Genomic DNA, 27,695 nt, shown 5'->3' with positions numbered 1-27,695 from the left:
GCAAAGTGATCAATAACCAGGGGGCATAGATTTAAAGAAACTGTCAGAAGGATGACAGAGGAGTTAAGGAGAAAGTTTTTCACCCAGATTGAAAGTTTTTTATCCAACTCACTGCCTGAAAAAAAGGCAGGAACCCTCATCACATTTAAAAACTATCTCTGGCACATAACCTACAGTGCTATTGGCCAGGAGGATAGCTCTTTTTTGGTAAAAGCAAAATACTGTAGATGTTGGAAATCTGAAACATAAACAGAAAACGCTGGAAAAATTCATTAGGTCTGGCAGCATTACTGGAGACAGAAACAGGATTAACGCTTTGAGTCCATAAGACTCTTCTTCAGCTTTTTCTATTTTTATTTTAGCTCTTTTTTGGCACAGTCACACTGGGCTGAATGGCCTCTTTCTGTGGTCTAAATTTTCTATGGATAGAATTTCCCACCCCATCGTGGGGGGGTTGTGTGGGGGTGGGCGCGGTGGGTGTGGACCTGTTCGGCACCTCCGATGGGGTCCGCACTGCCATTTTACATGAGCAGGCCAATTAAGGCCCGCCCAGCGTGATGCACACCCGGAAGTGCTGAGCGCTCCCTGTTTGGGTGGGTGGGAGTTCCCTGAGTCGGGACCTGCGCTTTTTCGTGCATGCGCGTGAAAGAGTGCAAAAATCTCCCTGAGGCACAGAGTTGCCTCAGGGAGATTAGTTTAAGTTCCAAAAATTTTAATAAAGAAAAAAAATTAAAACATGTCCCCTCATGTGACAGTGTCACACATGCTGGGACATGTCAATGAACTTTAATGAAAAAATGTATTTAATTTATAAACACGTTATGAAACCTCATCCTGCCTGTGGATGAGGTTCCATGAAAATGCAAAGGCCACCTGGGCACTTTACCTGCCCGCCAACCTTAAGGCTGGATGGGCAGCTTTCTCAATAGGCTTAATTAGTTTATTAATGGCCTTAACAGGCCTTTGACAGTGCAATGGGCGGGCCGCCAACTCGGCTGCACGCCCACCGAACTGAAAATCTAAATGACGCACGGTAACTTCGGGATGCCCACCCAACATCACCCCACGTCATTTTACGCCTCAGCGAGCGGGCCCCTCCCCCACTTGCTGAGCCGAAGATTCAGCCTTATGTTTCTATATGCACTTGAACGAACACAAGTGCAAATTCAATGCCAACATATTTGTACCTATAGATGAAAATTATTGGCAGGTCCCACCTTTTTCCTTAGACGTGAGAAGCTGTCTTGTACAATTTTTGCCTTCTGTGATGCATTGCTACTGAGGTAAAGCTTTTCTATAACATTCTTTGCTGGTCATCAGTTCGAATGGGAACATTTCTGTGTGGCAGTGGACAGAGAAGTATTCATGCCCGGCCAATGTGAAGTCGATGTGCTGTAGTTTCCACCATCAGCCTCTTTCAAGGTGAGCTCTAGACATGAACACCACTACTAATAAGAGCTTTCCCATTGCAGCATGATTGGAACTAAAGAGCTGCTGCAGAATTAAAGGCCAGCAACATCTCAAAGGAAACCCCATCTACCAAAATGGCTTGGAAGCCATTTCCCATCTCATTTGCCTTTGAGGAGCTGATGGTGAGCCACCTGCATGAATGCAATTGAGTCGCATGCTCAAACATTTCTGTTCATAAGTCAACCATATTGCTGTGGATCTGGTGTTACCTATCGGCCAGGCCAGCCAAGGGTGGCTCATGTCTTTTGCTAAAGGACATGGGAAATGACTGAAACAATTGTGTTTTATGGCAATCTGGTAGTTTCATGGTCACCATTACCAAGGCTAACTTTTCATTCCAGCTTATTTAATGGATTGTAAACTCCCCAACTGCAGAGATAGGATCTTTTTGAAACATATAAGATCATAAGGGGGCTTGACAGGGTAGATTCTGGGAGAATATTTCCCCTAATGGGGGAAATCTAAAACTAGCTGGCACAGTTTAAAAATAAGAGGTCTCACATTTAAGATGGAGACAAGGAGGATTTTTTTTCTCTCAGAGGGTTGCTAGTCTTTGGAATTCTCTTCCACACAGAATATATTGAATATATTCAAGGCTGAGTTAGACAGATTTTTGATCAACAAAGGAGTTCAGGGTTATGGGAACAGGTATAAAAATGGAATTAAGACCACAATCAGATCAGCAATGATCTTATCGAATAGCAGAGCAGGTCCATGAGATGAATGGCCTACTCCTGCTCCTATTTCTTATGATCTTATGAATCAACTCTCCAGGTCAAGAATCCGACCTCTGGATTACTGGTCTAGTAACATAGCCACTTTACAACTATACCTAACATGGTGGTCCATAGGTTTACCACCTAATATCAAATCTAAACAATCCTTCTTAGGAGAGATAACCAAGGTCTGCTGGTTGCTGCAGAAATATATCTCATCACCAGTTGGTGTCATTTGGAGAAAAGCAAACTGAGGAAGAAATGAATGTTTTTGAAAACTCAGATACGAAAAAAAGTGCTGATACCTTGGACTGGGACTTGAATCCCCTACCTTCTAGATGTTAATGGTATGTTAGTTGTATTATCAAGGTTAACGATACTTCGGCAAAGGGCATTGATTTAGTATCTTGAACACTTATAAAGAAAGACTGTTCAACCCGACTGTCTGCCCATCTACCACGGCTATGTTCGTGGCTGGGTGGCTCAGGAGAGGGAGCATCCAGTTTTCCACTGGAGGCCTTCCGTGATCGGTGGCACTGCGGGGGCTGGGCTGCATCATCACTCCCGAAATGACATTTTGGTTTAGTTTTGTAAGTTTCCTTTCACGTTTTTGTTTCAGTTACAGTGACTCACCAGGGGCTATCACCCCCTCATTGATTTTTGGTTTAATTTATAGAGGCAGACATAAGCAATGCTGCATTCCGTAAATAAATCTAGTATTAAGTAAAAAATATTGGCGCTTGGTGTCCTACTTCACCTGGCTTTGCAATGAGTTAACACCTGAGAGGCGAAACTAGTTGCCACTGAGCTAAAGGCAAGGAAAGCATGAACAATAAAAAGTGGGGAAAAAAACAAGACAGGGGAATGGAAACAAGGAAGAGAAGATACTGAGACTGGGAGAGATCCAACAGCAAGTGAACAGAAGAGAGCAAGAGAGAAACACAGCAAGAGAGAGAGAGACACATTGATATTCTAAAAGGGTGCAGCTGGTGTTTTACATAGTGATGACCAATTGTAGCATTCATATTGATTCCTCTGTGATTGTTTTATGTATGTATTTGTGATAATAGCAGATGCATGAATCCAAGCAGAGGAGAAAGGAAAATGGCAGTAGATTTCCAACAATATCATTCCAGGAAGAAATTGAATATGTATTGAGCATTGCAGCTGTTGTTCATTCTCCTTAATAAAAACACAGAATGAAAATTGCCAGTGAAAAATTCAACATTCATTTTCCACCTCATTATTGATTTATTTGTGTTCCATTCTGATCAGGTTACGGAACGTACATGAATTTCTTCAAATTTTATTATATTTACTGACCAAAATAATAGGGAAAAGCATCAGAGGCAGCAGAACTGGCAAGATAAAACATAATGAAATAATGGGAAGAGTATTTGCAAAATCTATTCAAATTGAAAACTGCTCAGAGAACAAAATTTAATGTTGAAATGGCACAGCGACAACGTTGCATTCTGACTATCTTCAGAAATGATCTTGTCTACAATCAATGAGTAAAGAAATTTTGTGTTATTTCCCTATTGAGTTTTATAATAACTGCCTTGTTCTTATCGGCTCTAGTTTTGGATACCTTGTACTCCCACAAGTGGAAACTTTCTCACCACATCTAAATCATCAAACCCATTCATAATTTTAAAAACATCTATCAGCTGTCCTCTAAGTCTTTCATTTTTCAAAGGAAAAAAGCTGCTCAATTATTTCCAACAGATTGCTGCAAAGATCTGGTTCATGATTTACATGTTTTAGAACATAACTTTTAGTTTTAGGAAGTTTTAAAGTTTTAACTGCAGATAAATGGGGGCACCTGCTTGAGAAATAATATTAATTGTGAAGTAAAGGCACCTGAAACAAGTTTGGAGTTCATTACACTTAAAAGGTAACTTATGTTTATCTTCAAGGTCAGAGTTGGAGGCAGGGTAGGGTTGAAGGTTCCTCTGTTTAATTTATCTGGGTGTATGTTTGCTGACTGAAGCAAGAAGTTCAGAGTTCAATTTGGGGAACAGGCAGAGGCTTGGCTGTGGTGTAGACTGCATTTCACGAGATTGAGAGAGGCCACAGGGGCTGACAGTCAGTTAGGCCTTCAAGTAGAGAAAATACGAACTTCACCATTCACTGCATGGAATGTGGGTGCAGCTCTATCTCAGTTTGGACTTCATGAGGGAAAAGGAGCTGGAAGATTTGGTAAACTTGCAGCTCGTTGTAGGAATCTACAGTGGTCATCACAGAGCCTGGCAGCAGGAAGCAGTCAACAGCATTAACTTAGAAAGCTGCGGGAAGGCAGTTGGGTATCTGTCGGTAACACAAACAAGGAGCTGAGGCATCCACAGCCATGAGATCTGTAAAGAAAAAGGTGGAGGGTTGCATAACCTGAAAGCTAGTGGAAGAACCCTCCCATAGAACCTTACCTTGGAGGATAACTGGATCATTGAGAAGTAAAGTGAATTATGGAGGGCTGTGGCAAACCTTTGGGTTGGTCTCTAGAGAAGTGAATGCACATTCAAGATTGTGTAACACAAAGAAGGGAATTCTTGTGGGGAAGTAAAATATAAAATTGAATTCATAATATATGTCATTGTAAACTAAAGTATTAATTTAATAGTGCTTACTTTGTTTAATTCTTTTTAATATAATAAAGTTTATTTTTGTTTAAAAATGTGAAATCTTGTGGCATACTTTTGTTGATTAATTGCTGCGTGTTCAGATTTCTTCTTTAAACAATAACGGTTCCTAACATGATCGTAACAAGCTGCAATCACTAAGTTTTGGTACCACTCTTGTAAATCTTTATTGCACTTACTCCAGTGCGTCCATGTCTTTTTTTGCAGAACTGCGCACAATTCTAAGTGCAACCCTACTGGGGTCTTATACATATATTAAAGTGACTTCACTACTTTTGAGTGCAAAAGCCCAGCACTTTATTAGCATTTTTAATTGCTTTACTGACCTGCACTGACATTCTGATTGATTTGTTCACATGTATCCCTAGACCCATTGCTCTCCTATCCCATTCAGTTTCTTATTTTCTAAGGTATAGGTGATATGTTTATTGTTTTCTACCAAAGTACATTACCTTACATTTATTCATGTAAAAGTTAATTGCCACATAACTGCCTGGTGTGCAAGCATTCTAATACATTCATGTATTATATTGTAATCTTCCCCAGTGTTAGTTATACCTCCAAGCCACCACCATCACCACCCCCCCCCCACACACACACACACACACACACACACGCCCCCCCCCCCCCCCCCCCCACCACCACCCCACTCCAGTTTGTTATCATCTGCAAATTCTGATATGGTGTTACTCGGTCCCGAATCCAAATAATTAATAACAATTATGACTAACAATTGTCCCAACACTGATCCTTGTGGAATGCCGCTTTCTACCTTCTTCTGATCTATAACTTTACCCCTACTCTCTGTTCTCAATTTTTCAGTCAGTTTTTGATAAGATGCTACAGATGATATATGTATGCTGTCTTGAAGTAAATGTGTTACCATTCACTAAGATTGACTGTGGCACCTAGTGCAACATATAAAAATTGCTTTCTTTTCTTTGTTGATTCCTGCTCTATAATGACATGTTAAATGTTGAGTTAAATGACAACTTTACATCTCTTTCAACTACACCTTTAGGTTGGGATTTTCTGTGCCCGCTGGCAGTGGATGTGTTCAGTAGAATGAGCAGGCAATCTGGCGAGAAGGCCAAAAATCAGTTTCGTGACACTGTGAAACTAACTTGCAATCGTCTGCGCTGCCCACCGATGACGGGCCATGTTTTCCACCATTGGATGTCGAGGACCTCACGGTAATACATCTGAATATCATTATAAGGCTTGCCCACTAGATTCATTCCTCCCCTCCCCGGCTGGATTGTCTGCCCACGTGCACTTGGCAGGCTGCACTTTGAGGGGAACTCAGAGGTGAGTGCACAGTGATGTTGCGGAGCGCATGCCTGGGTGGCCTGTTGGACATCAAGGTCGAGGTGCATTGGGGGGGCAAGGGCTGCCCTGTGGTTGAGGTAGTGCTGGGTGTGGGGGCAAAGGCTGTCCTGCGGTTGAAGGTAGTGCACAAGCACGTGCGGGATCGGGGGCGGTGGGTGAGTGAGGTAAGCGACCGTGCATTAGTGGAACCTTGTATAAAGTGACCATTCCTCCACAGCTGAGACAGTTCAGGCACAGTCACATTGATATGAATGGAATCGGGCCTCTAGCTTATCTGCCACTCAAGCAACACAGAGGCATCTAAGTTCCACCAAGTGCTCCAGTGCTTTTCACCCCTCGGGCACAGACTGCAAACTAATGAGCGTTTCAGTGGACTGCAGAACGGTTGAACAACTGAGCATGTTGTACAATCTCTTTGCTAAAACTGACCATGGAGCAGTCACAGTTTTATGGAAGTGCTCACAGCCCCTTGCAATATCAACATCCTGGTTTGGACCAGTCTCCCCTATGGTTCAAGATAACAGTGCAGCCTTGCTGGATAATTAGGAGAATACCTGCTCCTGAGCTGAGAGCACAGCACGCAGTCCAATGGGCAAAGCTGTCGCCAATCGGTTAGGTGGAGTGGGGCAGAGGTGGGTGGGGTTTCAGACAGCCATGCAGCGCATGAATCTCTGGCCATCCAAGTGGTGGCCAGCACTGTCCAGGATGCATTAAGGAACCATCAGACTTAACCAGGACCCGTTCTTATTACACCCATGCTGACCTACGCATCTCTCTCCTTCATCCTGCAGGAGGAGTACATCAAGATCATGGAGCCTGGCGAACTAGTGCACAGAGAGTGAAGGTGACTCAGAAGAGAGCGACTGAGGTGCCTGGCCGCGCAGAGGGAAGAGCAGCGCTCAGAGTGTGCGGCTGATGAGTGGTCTCATGGACAGGATGAGGACAATGAAGGTGTGTGTGAGAGAGTGAGTATGTCCCTTGAATTGGCAGTGAATGAGGGCAATGTGGATGTGTGATGGGTTTGTGAGTGTGTGAGTTGAATGTGATGAGAAGAGTGACTTACCCTGGCCGAATGGAGATCATCATTCATCCTCTTGCGGCACTGGGTGGCTGTCCACTTTTGAGGGGCATTGGCGCTGACCACTACTGCCACCACCTCCCAAGCCGGATTAGTGAGGTTGCCACCCAGCCTGTGGCCAGAGCTGGGGTAGAGGACATCATAGTGAACCTCCACTGCTTCCAAGAAGTGCTTGAGGGGTGCGTCATTGAACCTGGGGGCAGTAGTCTTTTTGCCTTTCAGAGCCAGGTCTTCTTTGGAAGCACTGACAGGTGTGCACATGGCTAGACATTAACTATGGTGCCCGGCGAGCTGAAATGGCACCCTGATGGCATGGCGTGCAAATGAGATCCTGCCCACCATTGAAATGGCGTGTTTCCCAGGAATGCATAATTAATGCGGTGGGTTTGTGACGATACGTGTGAGAAACCAGCATTGCAGCCGGCAGGTAAAATGTAATTTTACCCGCCCACTACCAGTGCAAATCTGGGACAATTCCTTAGTATTTCAACACCACTTGTGGAGCATGTAATCAAGTCTTATGAGATGAGATGAAAGGTTCTATGGTAAGAAGTCAGGCTATAAAGTGGACAAAATATATAGTTTTATAGCTGGTGAGTGTCGAAAGCCGTCTTATTTACTTCTCTATCTTTAGATTTGCCCATATCACATAGTACTCCCAGAGACCTCAGCTGCTCTATTAAGCTAACTAGAACGTGAAATGAAAAATGTCCGACCTTTCCACGGAAGCTGTACAATCTGTTTCCATCATGTACTCTCCCAAAAGCACTACGTCTTCTGAATGCTAGTTCAGAGTTCCCAGCTGCTCCCTCAAAGATTAATCAAACAAATCTTCCTTTAAATATCCTAAGCCATTACATGGTGTGATATTTCCATGGTGTCAGCATCACAGGCATTGTCATGTTCCAGCCAGCATTCAGTTGTCTCTATCTCTACTTTTGCTAGAAACCCTTAATTGCATTCTGACCCAGATATTTATCCAGTTCCTTTGACAGATGTTAATCAGCATAACACCAATTATTTCAGCTGAGTCCATTTCATGTATTCAGGATGAAAGTTCATTGACCCGAAATCTTAACTCTGGTTCTCTCACCACAGATGCTGCTTGATCTTTTGAGCGCTTCCAACATTTATATTTTTGTTTCATCTATTTATCCATTTGCCTGACCCAGAAATCCCTCCTAATTATGAGTTTTGCTTGAACTTTTTCAACTTACTACATTACACCCACCATGCTAACAGTCCAAATTAAATAACCTACTTGCACGTACATTACTCTATGGTTTAAAATCTTGGATGGAGTTCCCTTCAATTTATACTTTTTTAACATTCCCCCTCCCCCTCCATCCCCGGCTTTCATCCTTCTTAACAAAGATGACTTGAGTTGAGAGATAGTTACATTTAGCTAGCTGTCTTCCTGGTCTTTATCTGTGAACTTAAATAGTGTCTGTAGGCTATGCAACAACAGAAGGCATCATAGCAGAGCTCAGTTCCATCCTCATTAAATATCCACATAACCATCCCCCCCTCCCCCCACCCCCCACTTACTGTTGAGGCCACTGCATAGCTAACAGGATTAGGAATCCTGGCTAATTTCTTATGTCAAAATGCAGTGGAGTGCTCAACACAGTAAATTCTCAGATCCTGTCAACAGTCTAAGAGTTAATCCTAAGAGATTATTTTACAGGAGAATAAGCATGCCAATATAAAGTTTCCAGTGTTTAGGCAATGTAAATAATTTGCAAATTTACTGTATGCTCACTACAAGCATGACTCAAAGTCAAACCTGTTCGATACAGGGAAGATAAAATAACTTTGAAAAAATATGACATCTTTAGAGAAGAAAGATTTGCATTCCCATTACATCTTTCAAGAACAAAGGATGTCTCAACGTGCTTTCCATCCAATGCAGTACTGTTGTAGTGTAGTTACTGTTGTAATGTTGGAAATGCAGCAACCGAGCTGCACACAGCAAGCTCCCACATAAAGAAAAGTGAGAATGGACACATAGGGTGGAATTCTACTGCCCTGTAGCAGCGAGCGCAGGGCCGTAAAATGTGGCAAGCCGGTCAAAGGTCCATTGACTTTGGCAGGACCAGAAAATCCCATCAGTGTAAAATTCAGTCCAAAATCTGCTTTTGTGATATTGTTTGATTCAAACATGGACAAAAGAGTTTATCTCCCAAGGTGAGGTGAGAGTGACTGCCCTTGACATCAAGGCAGCATTTGACCCAGTGTGGCATTAAGGAGCCCTAGCAAAACTGGAGTCAGTGGGAATCGGGGAAAACTCTCCGCTGGTTGGAGTCATACCTAGCACAAAGGAAGATGGTTGTAGTTGTTGGAGGTCAGTCATCTCAGCTCCAGGATATTACTGCAGGAGTTCCTCAGGGTACTGTCCTCGGCCCAACCATCTTCAGCTGCTTCATCAATGACCTTCCTTCCATCATAAGGTCAGAAGTGGGGATATTTGCTGATGATTGCACAATATTCAGCACCATTCATGACTCCTCAGATACTGAAGCAGAATATGTCCAAATGCAGCAAGACCTGGACAATAACCAACCTTTGGCTGACAAGTGTCAAATAACATTCATGCCACACAAGTGTCAGGCAATGACCATCTCCAACGAAAGACAATCTAACCATCACCCCTTGATGTTGAATGGCATTACCATCACTGAATCCGCACTGTCAACATCTACTGACCAAAAACTGAACTGGACTAGCCATATAAATACTGTGGCTACAAGAGCAGGTCAGAGGCTAGGAATGTTGCAACGAGTAACTCACCTTCTGACTCTCCAAAGACTGTCCACCATCAACAAGGCACAAGCCAGGAGTGTGATGGAACACTCTCCACTTGCCTGGATGAGTGCAGCTCCCACAACACTGAAGAAGCTGGACATGGTCCAGGACAAAGCAGCCTGCTTGACTGGCACCACATCCACAAACATTCACTTCCACCACCGATGCACAGTAGTAGCAGTGTGTACCATCTACAAGATGCACAGCAGGAATTCACCAAGGCTCCTTAGACAGCACCTTCCAAAACCACAACCACTACCATCTAGAAGGACAAGGGCAGCAGATAGATGGGAACACCACCACCCGGAAGTTCCCCTCCAACTAACTCACCATCTTGGCTTGGAAATATATCGTCGTTCCTTCACTGTCGCTGGGTCAAAATCCTGGGACTCCCTTCCTAAAAACACTGTGGGTGTACCTACCTCACATGGACTGCAGCGGTTCAAGGAGGCAGCTCACCATCACTTTCTCAAGGGCAACTAGGGATGGGCAATAAATGCTGGCCCAGCCAGCGAAGCCAATATCCTGTTAATGAATAAAACATTTTTTTTAAATGAATATTGGCCAGATTATTGGGAGCTTCTCTGTTCCTCTTGGGAATAATGTCATGGCATCTTTTACATCGACCTGAAGGGGCAAACGGGGCCTTGGTTTAATGTCTTATCCCAAAGACAGCACCTTCAACAATGCAGCATTCGCTCAATACTGCACAGGTACTAGAAAGTCAACTTCGATTTTTGTGCTCACGCCTCTGGAGTGGGGTGTGAACCCACAAGCTTATAACTCAGGGGCAAGATTGCTACCAACTGAAGCTGACACTCAAATAAATGTTAAATAAATAAATATTTATAATGTGTTCCTCTTAATTCAAAGTTATGTCTTTGAAATTGATTAATAACTTTTTTTGTTCTGAATTCACATATTACAGTGTTACTTATGTTGCTTATTTCAAATTATTGGATAACTCAAACATTTTTACAGTTTAAATGACTCAGATGTTTACAGACTGCATTCCTTCTACTATAAATTACTTCAGTATATACCAGCATGAAGCCAAGAAAGTACTTACATATAATCTACAACACAAGACAGGCCATTAGACCCTATCAGCCCTTGCCAATGTGTGTTGTGCTTCACACGTGTCTTCTCCCAACCTCCTTCACATTACCCTATTACCATATTCTTCTACTTCTTTCTCCCTCATATTCTTCTACTCCTTTCTCCCTCATGTACTTATCTAGCTTCCCTTTAAATGTAACTATGATATTTGCTCCAACTACTCCTTGTGTTGGTGGGTTCCACATTCGAATCACTCTCTAGTTGAAGAAATTTCTCCTGAATTCACTATTGGATATTTGATCCATAGTTTGGGATTCCCAACAACTGGAAGCATCTTCTCTACATTTCCCATATTGAACACCTTAATAATTCTAAGGACCTCTATGTCCTCTGTCAGCAGATTTGAAGGCGGTGGTGGGAGGGAGGACTCGTAAAATGAAATACGTTGCCTGCCCACTACCTACCCTCCCACTCCTTACCTGCCCCCCTTTTCACAGAGGTTAGTGCAGGCATGGGGTGGTCTGCCCACCCTTGGGCCTGCTGAGGCCTTTAAATGGTTAATTAATGGCCTCTTAAGTCCCTCAACCCACTTCCCCTTTATTTTATCCACAGCAGAGGGAGGGCCTTGCCAAGTGGGTAGGTCGGCAGCATTTACTGGGCAAGCCGATGTCAGGCAATAGGGGGTGGACCTCCTTTGGAGTTCCTTGTGCCCATCAGAGACATCCCACCCAAGGACCTACCCCCACCCTTTACCCAACCCCCGGTCTCCCAAACCCGGCCCCAATGCCCTCACCCTACCTGCCGGGTTCTGCCAGCCAGGCCTTGCTGATATCCCGGACTTACCTTCAGTCAGGCCTCCATAACCTTCTCTTCTTCGGGGACTGGCTGTAGTCTCAGCAGTGGCCACCACTCAAACCTGCCGCTGCTGGGACTCCAAAGCTCCTAGCCAATTGGATTGGCCAGCAGCTCCCTAAGGCAGGATGTCCTCCCCAGATCAGGGTGGAAGACTCACCCAGAGCCAACTGATGGCCCGCTGAATGTTAAAAGACTGTGGGGCTGTCGTGATCAGCGAGGATGCTTTTCCCACCGACTCTTTCGATGGTGGGAGCTAGAAACCCCACCACCCAAAAAATCCTGCCTGTTATGTTTAATTAGCTCTATCTCTTTGTTTATTTTCAGTCACTTCATAATTTTTCTCTTTTCTTCACTTGAAGTCAGCAGCATGACAACACTCACAAACATCCAGTCCCCGTTTCCTTATATCCAATGAAAAATTCCTCAAAATGGATGAACAGTTTTGTCAGAATGCAAAAGTCCATTCCCCCAGAGATTAGAGGGTAAATATACCATGGTATGTGTTGAGTACTGAGCCATACGGGACAGGAATGTTTCAGATCAGTTCCACGGTTTGCAGGCACCCTTGCAGTACTCATTGACTGCTCTTCAAATGAACCCAGACCATGAGTAATGGTGGGCAACTTGGTTTAGTTCTGTTTCCACCGGACATCTAGACATGTACGTGTTTCCATTAGAATCGCTGCATATCAATCAGGACTTTTCTTCTCCCCAGATTAGGGGCACAACGTCAATTTTGCCAAAAAAAGAGACATGCTGTCAAAGCTTTTCATTTTGCACTCATCAGAGCAGAACTGCAAAAATACCAAAAATACCTTAAAGGGAACAGCAACTGATTCGAGGGTGCTGATTGGTTGGCAAATGGACTCTGGTAGAGGCGTTGCTATGGAGAATGCACTGGCTAACAGTTAACCACCAAGCTGCTGTTTAACTTCAAACCTGGGCACTTCACAGGTGCATTACCAAAAGAAATTGACATCCGGCCATATAAGGAGATATTAAGACGTGATCAAAAGTTTAGTTAAAGAGTTGGTTATGAGGGGCATCTTTAATGAGGAAAGAGAGGGGGAGGAGAGAGATTTCCTAAGTTTAAGGCTGAGGCAGCTGAAGCCACAGCCACCAATAGTGGAGTGCAGGAATTTGGGGATGTGCAAGAGGCCAGAATTGGAGGAGTGCAGAGATATGAGAGGGTCGTATAGTTGAACGAGGTTACAGAGATAAAGAGAGTAAAAACCACAAGGGGTTTGAATGCAAAGAATAAAATTTTAGTAAGTTAATCAGGAGATTGGATGTGTGTGTATCAGGTCTTTGGATACAAAAGCCTCATCATCAAATTCACTTGTGCTGCTCCCAATCAGACTGGTCCAACATGATTGCACTGTGGAGCTCATTTAGTCTCTCATCAATATATATTGATGTGTTCTGTCAATATTATTATAATACATGCAGTATTTTAATATTTTATGAGCATTGTAAGGTCAGGAAATTCGACCTGCATACTGGGCAGGATCCTGTCATGGGACTGTATACAGGTTTGGAATTATACTAGCTATATTGCCAACCCATATAATTCCACTAATGGAATTATATCCCTGAGCTGTTCCATCAGTTGCAGTGCTGACTGCAAATGTTGTGAGAATTGCAGCAGAAAGCTAAAACAAAAGGCTGTAATTATCCACAGCCTCATGTGCAGCATGTTCCATGCTTTGCTGAAAGATCAAAGCTCATCTTGTCACTGCTCTGTATAGGTCAAGTGCTGCTCTCTACAGAAGTGGAAATGGACTGAAAGCAAAACCAACAGAAGAGCCTAATCTGTGCAAATGAGTATCACTGCTTAACGATTCAGAACTTGTCCAACCAAGGTCATAAATGATCAAAAATCTCCCCTTACATTTTCACACACACAGCAGACACTCACACCTTTTTCCTATGTGGAAATGCGAAAGACCAGCATTAACCTGAGGTTAATTGACTGCTGCGTCCCTGATTCATGGCCACCCCACCTCCCTCCCGCAACAACTGAAAAGCAGCCTAATGACAATCAAGCACTTTGCAAATTGCCACTGCTTGCACATTTATAAAGCTTTGTGAGGGCTAGCAAGGGCTATATTTATGAGGCATCACAAATCAGGTTTGTAATGTAGGCTCATTAACAGGGTCAGGCACCCCTAATTTTGCTGAAGCAAATTTCTGAATATCTGAAGCAAAATAATAGTTGATTTTTGTGTTTTAATTTCCATTTTCCTCAGATTTCATTCATGCAGTGTGTTCATTCTTAACAATATGACCAAAAACTGACTTGATTCTAATTGACTGTCCTTTAAAGACCCAGCTGAATTAGCTGCTTTACTCCTGGTTGTGCACAGCCAATTTGGGAAACTTCCTCGGCTGCAGGGATGTGTCAGGAAGCCGTCCTGATATGGCTTCCCTCTATTTTCCCTGCCCACTCCCCCCATTTCCTGCCTCCATGCCCAACATCATGGGGCTGGGAAAATTCAGCCCAAGAGCTCGTTTGTCTCTCCACAGGTATTGCCTGACCTGCTGAGTATTTCCAGAATTTTCTGTTTTTATTTCAAATTTCCAGCATCTGTAGTGTTTTGCTCTTGAGTCTGCTGCATTTAATAGCATTTTGCTTGAAGCAGAACTGCCTCTCACACCAAGCGCGGACGCTAGTCTCAGCACCAGAGGAGCTCAAACACTTTTACAAGGGAGCCCGATCAAGCAGCTGGTCGGGTAGATGGGGGCCAGGGCAATTCTGAATGTAGACATTGATCCCAATTCCATTGAGTATGGTGACACTCAAGATGCATCCATTGAGGTGTGGTTGTCCATATTAACATATGAAATAGGAGTAGAAGTAGGCCATTTGGTCCCTCGAGCCTGCTCCTCCATTCAATAAGATCATAGCTGATCCACTTGTGTTTTGAATTTCACATTCCCATCTACCCCCGGTAACCTTTGATTCCCTTGCCTGACAAGAATCTATCTATTTTTGCCTTAAAAATATTCAGTGACCCCACTTCCATTGCCTTCTAAAGCAGAGAGTTCCAAAATCGCACAACCCTCTGAGAGAAAAAATTCTCATCATCTCTGTCCTAAAAGAGCGAACCCTAATTTTAAAACAGTGCCCCCTAATTCTCGACTCACCCACCAGAGGAAACATTGTTTCTATGTCCACCGTGTCAAGACCATTCAGGATGTTATGTATTTCAATGAAGTTACCACTCACTCTTCTAAACTCCAGTGGAAACAAGCCTAGCCTATCCAACCTACCCTCATAAGACAACCCACCCATCCCAGGTATCAATCTAATAAGCCTCCTCTGAACCACCTCCAACACATTTCCATTCTTCCTTAAATAAGGAAAACAAAACTGTACACAGCATTCGAGATGTGGTCTCACCATTGACCTATATAACTGAAGCATAACATCCTTACATTTATGTTCAATTCCTCTTGTAATAAAGGATAGCATTCCATTAGGCTTCTTGATTACGTGCTGTACCTGCATACTAACTTTTTGTGACTCATTCATTAGAACACCTAGATCCCCCTACACCTCAGAATTCTACAGTCTTTCTCGGTTTAAGTCTGCTTTTTTATTCTTCTTACCAAAGTGAACAACTTCACATTTTCCCACGTTATATTCCATCTGCCAGAGTTTTGCCCACTCACTCAACCTATCTATATCCGTCTGCAAACTCTTTACGTCTTCTTCACAACATACTTTCTGACCTATCTTTGTTTTGTCCGCAAATTTAGCTACCATGCCGTTGCTCCCCGTATCTAAGTCATTGATATAAATTGTAAAAAGTTGAGGCCTCAGTATAGACCCCTCCTGGACTCCATTTGTCACATCCTGCCAATCAGACAAGACCCATTTATGCATACTCTCTGTTTTCTGCTCGCCAGCCAATCTTCTATCCATGCTGATATGTTACCCCTACACCCTGAGCTTTTATTTTCCGCAATTAACCTTTGATGTGGCACTTATCAAATGCCTTCTGGAAATGCAAGTACAGCATGTCTACAGGTTTCCCTTTATCCACTGCACATGTTACTCCTGCAAAAAATTCCAATAAATTGGTTAAACATGACTTTCCTTTCACAAAACCATGCTGACTCTTCCAGATTACCTTGAGTTTTCTTAAGTGCCCAGCTATAATCCCTTTAACGATCAATGCTAACACCTTCCCCGCGACAGACATCAATCTAACTGGCCTATAGTTTCCTGTTTTCTGCCTTCCTCCTGTCTTAAACAAAGGGGCTATATTTGCTACTTTCCAGTCTGATGGAACCTTTCCAGACTCTAGCGAATTTTGGGAAATTAACACCAGCACATCTTCTAGCTCATTGGTCACATCTTTTAAAATCCTAGAGTGAAGTCCATTTGGACCTGGAGACTTGTCAGCCTGCAGCTCCATCAACTCATTCAGTACTGCTTCCTTAGTGATTGTAATTTCACCAAATTCCTCTCTCCCTTCCACCTCCTGATTTATTATTGGAATGTTATTTGTATCCTCTATAGTGAAGACAGAAGCAAAATATGCGTTCATTTCATCAGCCATTTTCTTCCATCTACTATTAATTCCCCCATTCTCACGCTCTAGAGGACCGACACTCACTTCACTTACTCTCTTGCTTTTTAAATATCCGTAGAAACTCTTGCTATCCATTTTTACATTTCTAGCTAGTTACCTCTCATACTCTAATTTCTTTCTCCTGATTAAGTCATTCTTCAAATAATTTTAGTCATCCTTGTCCATTCTCTATATTCTGACCTGCCACTCATCTTCGCGCAGTTATATGCTTTTTCCTTATCTTCTTTAGTTAACCACGGATGATAGGTCCTCCCTTTAAAATTTTTCTTTATAGTAGGAATGTACTTATTCTGAGTATTCTGAAATATCCTCTTAAATGTCTGCCACTGCTTCTGTATTGATCTGTCCCCTAGTCTAGTATCCCAGTTCATTTCAGCTAGTTCAGCTTTCATGCCCACATAGTTGCCCTTATTTAAGTTTAAAATACTAGTCTTAGACCCACTCTTTTCCCTTTCAAACTGGATGTAAAATTCAATCATACCATGGTCGTTGCTACCTAGGAGTGCCTTTACTCTGAAATCATTAACTAATCCTGTCACATTACATAATGCCAAATAAAGTGTAGCCTGCTCACCGGTTAGTTTCAGAATGTACTGCTGTAAGAAACTATTTTTAAAGCATTCTATGAAATACTCATCCAGGCTATTACTGCTAATCTGATTTTTCCAGTTTGTATCTAGATTAAAGTCGCCCATGATTTTTGCCATCACTTTATCACAAGCACCCAATATGCCTTCTTGTATACTTTGTCTTACATTGTGGTTACTGTTCGGGGGCCTATAGGCCACTCCCACCAGTGACTTCTTTTCTCTACGATTCCTCATCTCCACCCAAACTGATTCTACACCCTAACTTCCTGAACCAAGGTCATCTCTATCTATTGCACAAATGCCATCCTTGATTAACAGTGCTACTCCCTCCACCTTTACCTAGCTTCCTATTCTTCTTGAAGGTCATATCCCCCTCAATATTCTCTCTGTCCCTTCCTGCCATTCTCTGACCCTCATTTCCCATATTACTATTTTTCTCTCTTACCTTGTCTCTACTTTTTGATTTACCACATCTTTCCACATTTGATCCCTTGCCCCCACTATTTAGTTTAAAACCCTCTCTACTTCTGTACTTGTGTGATTAGCAAGAACACCGGTCCCAGCACGGTTCAGATGTAGACCATCCCAACGGTACAGTCCCCACTTTCCCCAGTACTGCTGCCAGTGCCGCACAAACCAGAACATACTTCTCCCACCCAGTCTTTGAGCCGCATATTCATTTCTCTAATTTTATGTACCTTATATCAATTTGCACATGGCTCAGGTAATAATCCAGAGATTATAACCTTTGAGGTTCTGCTTCTTAATTTGGTGCCTAGCTCCTCATAATAAATATGCAGAACCTCTTTCCTAGTTCTACCTATGTCATTGGCACCCACATGGACAACAATGACTGGATCCTCCCCCTCCCACTACAGTTCCTCTCCAGCCTGAGCAGATGTCCCGAACCCTGGCACCAAGCAGGCAACACAGCCGTCTGGACTCTTGCTCTTTGCTGCAGAGAACAATGTCAATCCCCCTCACTATACTGTCCCCTACTACCACTACATTGCTTTTTGCTCCCCCCACATAAATGGCTTCCTGTACCACGGTGCCATGGTCAGTTTGCTCATCCATCCTGCAGCCCCCACTCTCATCCAAACAAGCTGTGAGAACCAAAAACCCATTAGACAACTTCAGAGGCCCTCACTTCTGCAGCGCTGCCCTCTGGTTTCCCTTACCTACCTCAATCACTGTCCTACCCAGCAGACACAGCCCTGTTGCTGATGTCTCCAAGCTTTCTATCCATGTATATATGTTCTCATGTCTTCATCAATGAACCCACAATATGCTTAAGCAATCCCTTATGAGTGATTGGCACCTTAATACCATCATACAAACACGACAAAGATGGTTTAAAATTTGGAAGGAATTGAGCAAATAGATAGAAACAGACTGCGTCCAGTGACGAGGGAATACAGAATGAGAAGAGTTAGGTACAGGATGAACTGTAAGATATTTTGCAAATAAAGCAAGAGAAACAGAAGCTTTTGTGACTCTGGAAGTCACTACCAATGTTAGTGATTAAAACAGAGATAATGTCAATATTGAGGATAGGCTAGATTGTCAGTTGAAGAAGAGGGGAATGAGGCATATGGGAACAGAGAAGGCACATGGAATTAGGACATTGTTCTCCAGGAAAACTAAACACCAATTTGACTTTTGAGCTTCAAGACCTGCTAGGACTGAGTGCGTGCAGTGGTTGGGTAAGAAATTCTAAATTTTTATTTTGTACAAACCTAATTTAGTTTGTAGTTTGTAGTTGGCATTAAACTGAAATCTACAGTTTAAATTCGGTAGTTGCCAGCCTTAAGCAGGGATTTTTCAAGGGTTCCAGTTAAAGAGCAGCTTAATTAAGAACCAGATGAAACTGGATCCTCATTAAGTAACTCAGATAGGCTTTTTGTGTTAGGAGCCAACTTCATGTGACTTACCGAGTGCCGGAGTTGAGCGCTTCAGTGAGTGCGACTTGCAATAGTGTGCCGGAGTTGAGTGAATCAGGGAGTGTGACTTGCAATAGAGTGCCGGAGTTGAGTGATTCAGGGGTTAGATGGGAATGTGAAATCGAAACGCAAGAAGATCAGCCATGATCTTATTGAATGGCGGTGCAGGCTTGAGGGGCCAAATGGTCTACTTCTGTTCCTATTTCTTATGTTCTTATCATTAAGTTCTATTCCATTCCTAAGGCTCAAAATAGTATATTTTGAGTGAGAGGTGAGCAGGAGAGGATAAAAGCATGGATCAAGAGGCCTACCTGAAGTGAGACCAGCGGTGCAGTGATGTCATGAACCACAACATGACGTGAGTGCAGGGAAAGCAGCTGATTGGTGAGTAGGATTGTAATATATTTGGATTTACAAAAGGCATTCGATGAGGTATAGCACATAAGGTTACTTAATAAGATAAGAGTCCATGGTGTTGGGGGTAATATATTAGCATGGATAGAGGATTGGCTAACTAATAGAAGACAGACAGTTGGGATAAGGGGGGCATTTTCAGGACCGAAACCTGTAACTAGTGGAGTGCCACAGGGATCAGTGCTGGAGCCATAATTATTTACAATATATATTAATGACTTGGATGAGGAAAGTGAATGTACTATCACCAAGTTTGCAGATGACACAAAAATAGGTGGAAGGCAAATGGTGAGGATGACACACAGAGTCTACAGAGGGATATAGACAGGTTAAGTGAGTGGGCAAAAAGTGGCAGATGGAATATAATGTGGGAAAGTGTGAGGTTATGCACTTTGGCAGGAAGAATATTATTTAAATGGAGAAGAACTGCAGAAAGCTGCAGCACAGAGGGGCTTGGGAGTCCTCGTGGATGAATCCCAAAAAGCTAACAAACAAGTTCAGCAGGTAATAGGGAAGGCAAATGGAATGTTGGCCTTTATTCCAAAGGGAATGGACTATAAAAATAGGGAAGTCTTGCTAAAACTATACAAGGCACTAGTTAGATCACACCTAGAATACTGTGAACAGTTTTAGTCCCCTTATTTAAAGAAAAATATATTGGCACTGGAGGCAGTCCAGAGAAGATTCACTAGGTTGATCCCGGTTATGGAGGGATCTTCTTATGAGGGGAGGTTGAGCAGGGTGGGCCTGTACTCATTGGGGCTTAGAAGAATGAAAGGCAACCTGATTGAAATATATAAGATTCTTAGAGGGCTTGACATATGAGGAACGTTTGAGGACTCTGGGTCTATACCCGATGGAGTTTAGAAGGATGAGGGGGGATCTGATTGAAACTTATAGAATACTGAAAGGCCTGGATAGAGTGGACGTGGGGAAGATGTTTCCATTAGTAGGAGAGACTTGGAAGCGAGGGCACAATGTCAGAGTAAAGGGAAGACCTTTTAGAATAGAGATGAGGAGAAAATTCTTTAGCCAGAGAGTGGTGAATCTATGGAATTCATTGCCACAGAAGGCTGTGGAGGCCATGTCATGGAGTGTATTTAAGACCGAGATAGATAGGTTCTTGATTGGTAAGGGGATCAAAGGTTACGGGGAGAAGGCGGGAGAATGGGGTTGAGAAACTTATCAGCCATGATTGAATGGCGGAGCAGACTCGATGGGCCAAATGGCCTAATTTCTGCTCCTATGTCTTATGGTCTTATGGACAGGATAGATGCTGAGAAGTTGTTTCCCCTTGTGGGAGAGTCTAGGACCAGGGGGTATAATCTCAGAGTAAGGGGTCGCTCATTTAAGACAGAGATAAGGATGAAATCCTTCTCTCAGAGGGTAGTCAATCTGTGGAATTCTTTACCACAGAGGGCTGTAGAGGCTGGGTCATTAAGTATATTCAAGGGTTATGGGGAAAATGCAGAAAAATGGAGTTGAGGATTATCAGATCAGCCATTATCTCATTGAATGGCGGAGCAGACTTGTTGGCTGAATGACCTATTTCTGCTCTTAAGTCTTATAGTCTTAAGACCTGTTTCTGTGTTTTCCTACATAGACCGGGATTTTCTGGCCCTGTTGCGGGTGGGACCAGCTGCGGGTGAGGCGATGCCTCAGCCAGAAGTCCATTGACTTGCGGTGAGACGGGACGATTCAGGCGGTATTGGGGGGGGGTTGCGCACGAAAAATCCCACCCATAGTGTTGATGTTGCAATCCTGTTACAATGAAGTGCATGGTCTAGTTGGAAGTGAGAGCAGCTGTTCCTATTCGGGGAAAGGCTAGGGCATTATTCTTAAGTAAATATATAAGAACCGGTTTCCACCTGTGTGGGCAGGGGAAAAGGCAGCTTGTGCCATGGGTGATGTGAATAAACTTATGTTAAGGAAAGACTGGTCCTCCTTTGCTCAGTGAATGAGCAGCAAATTCAAACAATATGTAGTACAATCTGAATCATCTGCTGAAGGGTGCCAGAGAGCCACATCTCCCAAGTCCAGGTGCCACTGGGAATCACAGCTCCTCTTTGTGCCTTATCTCGCTGCCCCCATTCCCCTCATCACCAATAGAACTCATAAAGTGATATTAACCCTAGCAGGGGTTACCTTAAAATGCTCTAACTCCATCGGACTGATTTCCCAGCTGCTGTCAGCACTGAATTAAACTTGTATACAATTGTGTACATCTTCTCCTGCTCAGGCTCTCAATTCCTTTCCTTTAAACTGAGAGTTTGGTCTTGTTGCACCAATCAATGGGTTGCCTCACTATACTGTGCTGCACCTGATCCATTTGACATTTGTAAAGGTTTTGGAGATCAGAATCAGAAAAAAAAAAACAATGTTTCTTCCACACCGAATTTTCTCACAAATTACTACTTGTGGGCGAAAAGAATAAAAAACAACATATTTTTAGGCTTCGTAAAAGCTTTGGTGAGGACGCAGCTAAGTTAGCCTGCCCTGTTGTGAGAATGCCTTCTGTTAGCTAATTACACTCTGGAGCCTTTCCAAGTCCCCAATGAAAGAGGAGTAACAGTAAAGTGGGATCTATGGATCAATAGAAAAGGCGAGGGAGGAAAATGAAATAAAAATACAAAAAGATATGTTGTGGAGTATTGTGTCGTCCATGGAGCAGTTGGCTGGCAGAACAACTATTTCTTGGCAGTCTTCAGCTCCCAATCATTTTTTTCCGCTTGGCCCCAAAAATTGCTCACGCAGTTCGCATGAGAATTATATCTCCAAAATATCTCTCTTCTGCTAACACCTGCAGTGTCCATTTTAAAACTGTTTTTCTGTCGGTTTCAAGTTGATTTCATGCATAGGTAATGAGTCATGTGATTTGGAATCAATGCGATGAATTAACACATCATTATAACTAACTTTCGGATAGTTTTTTTTTGATTGGTGATGGCTTTGAGGGCTGACCAACTACAAAGCCTATAGATTAGTGACAGTTTGAGTCAGTCAAAGGCCAAAAATTTTCTGGAGCCATTAGCGATGGGCTGGGAGGTGAGAAGACTGGCAGATGGCTTGGAAAATAATTGAGGGGGTACCCAATGTCTTCACACCACCTTTTGCCAGTGGTGGGAAAAATGGCAGACAAGCCGCCTGCTGGGGGCCCAATTGAAGAATAGCCAATTAAGAGCCTCTTCCTGTCTCTGTTGGCATTTTTCTAGCGGCAGGGTGACACACAACCTCGTGGGGAGACTGCCAGATGAACCCTGGTGTCCTTATAGTAGGTACTGAGGGGCCGTTCTTTTGGGACACTCTTTGACCCCTCCAGGGGCTACCCAGTAGCAATGGTCACCCCCATGACAGTGGTGCTGCCTGTCCTCAGCCACCCCCTTCCCCTCCTCCAGGGTCTTCCTGACTGGTCCTGGTGAATCCAGACCCCATTTGCCTGGCTGCTAGGGCACACTGTCATTGATATGTCCTCATCCTCCAGGTGCAGCCTCAACTGTTCCCAATGGCACTGCTGAACTGCTGACTCTCTTATTGGGCATGGCAGCTCTTGGAGGCAGGCTGTCGTCCTTAGTAAGAATGGCACCCCTGGTGACAGCCACCTAATTGGCTGCAAACGGAAAAATGCATCATCCGCCTCCCTATTTTGGCCCTGTTGGCAGAACTCCGATTGCCTCCACAAAATTATGCTCATAGTATGTGTGTTTTAGTGAGGGAGAGGGGGCTGAGGGAGGAAAAGAGGATTTACAAACTTTAATTAAATACCTGCTCTCAGTCCAGAACTTCACAAGAGTGATATCCTCAGTGTTTCAAATGCCTGACATCACTAGAAGGGAAATGTCATGTGATCCAGTCCTAGTTTCACTTTTTGCTTTGAGCAGAGCACACACACACAGCTCTGATGCCTTCAAGCTTTATACTTATGGATGTCTGTTCTCATGTGCCTAGTCATAATAAGTAAACCCTCATTGTGTTTACCCAATCCCTTATGAGTGACTGATGCCTTGTGTCTTGTACAGTAAATAAGCCAAAATTATTATATCAGTATAATATCACGTCACTCAAGAGACATGGTAGAGTGGAAACTAACAGTGCCTTTCTCATCCATTAAGTGCTGATTACCAATAAATATTCAACATGACCCATTTTAACATCCATTTTGATCACGTGCTTACCAAGGTTTAACAGGGCTGTCTGTGCAGAACTGTTGAGCTTTTCATCACCACACCATTGACAGCTGTGTCTCCATCTACCAATAGCTCTAAGCTTGGAAACCTCCTCGTTAAATCTCTCCACATCTCTACTCCTTGCCCCTCTTCTAAGATGTTCCTTAAAAACTCTATTTTTCACCAAGCTTTTGGTCACTGATCCTAATGTCTCCTTCTGGAGCTCAGTCACAAATTTTGTCTGATTGCACTCCTGTGAGGTATTAAGGGGCATTTTACCATGTTAAGGGTGGTATAAACGCAAGTTGTTGTCATGTGACGCAGCTATAATGAAAAGTGCGCAAGCACAGTCCTGTGTGTGAACTATCAATGTGGTATAGTTATCATGGATAGCTGATCAATGCCCAAGTATGTCCAGGCTGTGTCTATAGAAATGTGATATGGTATAGAGATGGCCTCGCAACATAGTCCTACTCACATTTTTCTTTCTCCCTCTCTCCATGTCTATCTTCTCGCTCTATCCATCTGTTTCACTCTCCTCATGAGCACTCAAGTACGGTCCTGGGACTGTGTTAGTGATGTATCCGTGTGGCACAAGAATATAATGGTAGGCGGCTCAATGCTAGGATATCTCTCTGTGGAATAATCACACCACTTATGTAGCTGATATATTGTATGTTGCTCATCTTCAGGGTAGTTTCAGAAACTATGGCCCAGCCAGTGACAGGACACCCAGGATATTTCAGCTCGAATGCTATTCCTATCTTAAATGAGCACAACACTTTTGTGCCTTTTCCATTTCATGACATGACATAGGAATAAACAGGCACAGCACCAATATTTGAAGTGGCTATTGCCTAGCAAAATCCATCCTAAGAGGAATAAAGCAGTTATCTGCACCAATACCACCTGGGTACTTGGCAATGTGTAAAAACACAATTACAAAAAACCTCCACATTTTAAATATTCAATCTCTGCTCAACCTGGTCAGTTTCTAGTTTAAAGAGAATATGTGCTCTTGTATTTCAGAGTAGCATTTTGCAGAAATGTGCCACTGTTATTGGTGTATGAAGGAAGACCAAACTGAAAGTCTCTTGCCAAGAACATGCACCACTTGTGGAAGTAACACAAAAATGAGTATAACCACACCCATGATTTTCTGGAAAAACTGTTCAAGGCAAAGCTCTAATTATGTTCTGATGTGTTTCTCAGTAATCATTGTGGAAAAAAATCTCATTGCTTCATCCGACTTTCCAATCTCAAGATCTTTCTTACCTGATTAGAGGCGCAGAAAATTCCAACAGAAAGGGACAGAAAAATACAAACAAACCTTTCACAATTAGCTCTGCATAGTTGGACACTCCGGAACCTCCCTCTGACTCAATCACGCAGCGATAGTGGTCTGTGTCACTCCGCACGGTGTTAGCTACATTGAAGGTAGCTATGAATCGACGGTAGTTCAACACCTTGGTCTCCTTCATGGGTGTGTCCTTTCCACTGCGTCGCTAGGGAGAAGGATGGCAGTGTAAAGTTACATTTAAAAGGAGGGGGTGCACCCATTCCATGGATAATCATGCAATTGCAGACAACAGAATGGCACTATTTTTGCCAGGAATGGGATAGTTGACCAAAGAGCTGCAATGGCGAAACATAGAGGGGCAATTTCAGCTTAGCCTAGCCTACCCATTGGAATGCTGGTTTCGCCCTAAGCTTGATGGAGAGTAAAATTGGGTGCTCTGTAAAACTATCATTCCATCCAACTCCATCGGTATCTCATCTCACAACCTATGTTAAAATTGCCCCCATTATTTGGGTTGGTTTCCTTGAAGATTCAGGAACTGTCTACTGGGAAATCTCTAGCCAAGCATTGCCAGAAAATCTGCTGGAGAAGGGATTGCAGTTTTGCAGTCCTTAATCTGGTTCTCATTCTAGTTTTATTGAGGTGTAACACACACAGCTGGTAGAATGGGTGCCCCATGATGTGATTAACTGACCAGTCATGCCACAGCAGAGGGTTATCACACTTCTAGTTGGTGCTTCCAGTTTGGAGTCTCACTGTCTGAAAAAGCACACTAGATATTCCAGGGCCCGCTATGTATGATGTTCCAACATTTATAATACTTGAACAATTGTTCACAGCACACAGCCCTGTGCCACACACACCAGAAAGAAGCCAATTTCAATGCACAGTCTGTGCTGGTTTGATTGCTCTCAGTCAAAGGGGAGTTATCTTTTTTTTCTCTCTCACTACCTGAAGGTTAGGCCTGCTCTTAATCAGCTGCAGCCTCCTGTTCCTGATCATGATCCAAGAACCCCTGCTGTGAGTGAGCGTGTGTTGTGACAGTGGGTGAGGCAATCAGGTTCAACTATGCCATCCTGTGTCCGAGTTGCCTGGTGACACAAATTATCAAGGTTCACAGATGACTAATAGGCACTTGGTCGAGGCAACAAAGGGCCCATGTCTTCATAGCCAAGTAAAGGGCTTCCTGACACGATTCATAAAGCAGTGTCCACTGGGAATTGTTCACAGCTCACAGCTGCCACATAATAGGAAACACCGGTAATTATACATTTGCTCTTGCATGCCCTCTCGTGCCTCTCCATTCCTTACAGGTGTTGTGAGGCTGTGTGACTGTGAAAACATCACAAATGAACCTGCTCCTGCCCAAACATGCTCGCAGAGGTGGTTAAGTTGGTAAAACTATCACCTCTGAATTGGAAGGTTGTAGGTTTAGGTTGCACTCCCGAGACATGAGCACAAAATCTAAGGTGGCACTTCAGCACAGTACTGAGGGAGTGCTGCATTGTCTGAGATGCCATCTTTAGAATGAGATGGTAAACCAAGTGTTGAATAAAATGGGCCTATACTGTCTGGAGTTTAAAAGAATGAGAGGTGATTTCAGTGAAACGTATATGATCCTTGATATGATAGATGCTGAGACACTGTTTCCCTAGGCTGATGAGTCTAGAAACAGGGCATATAGGCTCAAGATAAGGAGATGGCCATTTTGATTGAAATGAGACAAAATTCCTTCATTCTCAGCTGTGGATGCTCAGCGATTGAGTGCATTCAAGGCAGAGATCAATAGATTTAAGGAAATCAAAGGAGATTGGACAGGAATTGGAGTTGAAGTCAAAGATCACCATAATTTTATTAAATGGCACAGCAGACTTAAAGGGCCACATGGCCTCATCCTGCTCCTATTTCTTAATTTCTTATGATCCATCTGTCCTTCCAGGTAAATGTAAAAGATCACACAGCACAATTTGAAGAAGAGCCGGGCAGTTTCTACCCTGTGTTATGGCCAATATTCATCCCTCAGCCAACGTCACTTAAAGAACAGATCATCTGCTCATTATCACATCAATGTTTGTCGGACGGTGCTATGTTAAGTTTGGCTGCCACATTTTCTGCACTGTAATCGTTATTATTCTTCAAAAGTACTTCACGGGCCATAACACACTTTGAAATACCCTGAAGTTATGATAGGTGCTATTTAAATGCAAATTTCTTCATTTCAAAAGGTGCCAAGGGATAGCGATCAGGAATAGTTCCAAGTTCTCTTTCCGTCCCTAACTCAGGTACTAAGACAAACTAAGCATCTACCAGGGATCTGATCTGAAACATTTAAATGTGGATTGTGAAAGCTTTTTTTTTATTATTAATGTAAGATGAACATGAACCCAAAAGACAGAGTTTAGTAAATGCATAGCAACTATGTACTTCTGGGGTGGAATCTTATTGAGGCGGCAGTGGTCTTGCCTGCTGGCTGGAGAGCTGGCGAGAAACCCATGTTGCCTTCTTTACAAAAGGCCCACTGATCCGCGAGCTAATCAGGCAGTGGCGAGGCCAGCAGCGGGCCTTCCCCCCGGGAATCATGACCCAGGGGTGGAAGCCTCGCTTATTGAGTGCTGCCAGCCAATCAGATGCCACTGCCCTTGTGCTCAGCAGTGCCACTGGTGAGGCTGTGGCTGCTGCTGGAAGGACACCCACCCCCACCAGAGCTTCAGGATCACAGAGCAACCCAAATCA

General features: G+C 43.4%; 1 protein-coding gene across 10 annotated transcripts in view; it reads right to left on the bottom strand.

Annotated features, from left to right (window-relative positions):
• The window catches only part of LOC121279045 (receptor-type tyrosine-protein phosphatase mu-like), an 873,720-nt gene that overhangs the window by 528,714 nt on the left and 317,311 nt on the right, over nucleotides 1-27,695 (bottom strand). For all 10 annotated transcript variants that reach the window (XM_041189846.1, XM_041189847.1, XM_041189849.1 and 7 more), the window contains exon 6: nucleotides 24,993-25,167. In XM_041189846.1, coding sequence (XP_041045780.1) covers nucleotides 24,993-25,167 — 175 coding nt within the window. The remainder of the gene's footprint in view (nucleotides 1-24,992; nucleotides 25,168-27,695) is intronic.

This window comes from Carcharodon carcharias, chromosome 6 (genome assembly GCF_017639515.1).
Source record: "Carcharodon carcharias isolate sCarCar2 chromosome 6, sCarCar2.pri, whole genome shotgun sequence".
Classification (NCBI taxonomy): Eukaryota; Metazoa; Chordata; class Chondrichthyes; order Lamniformes; family Lamnidae; genus Carcharodon; species Carcharodon carcharias.
Note: the sequence above shows the minus strand (reverse complement) of the source record. Positions and strands in the feature narration are given on the sequence as shown.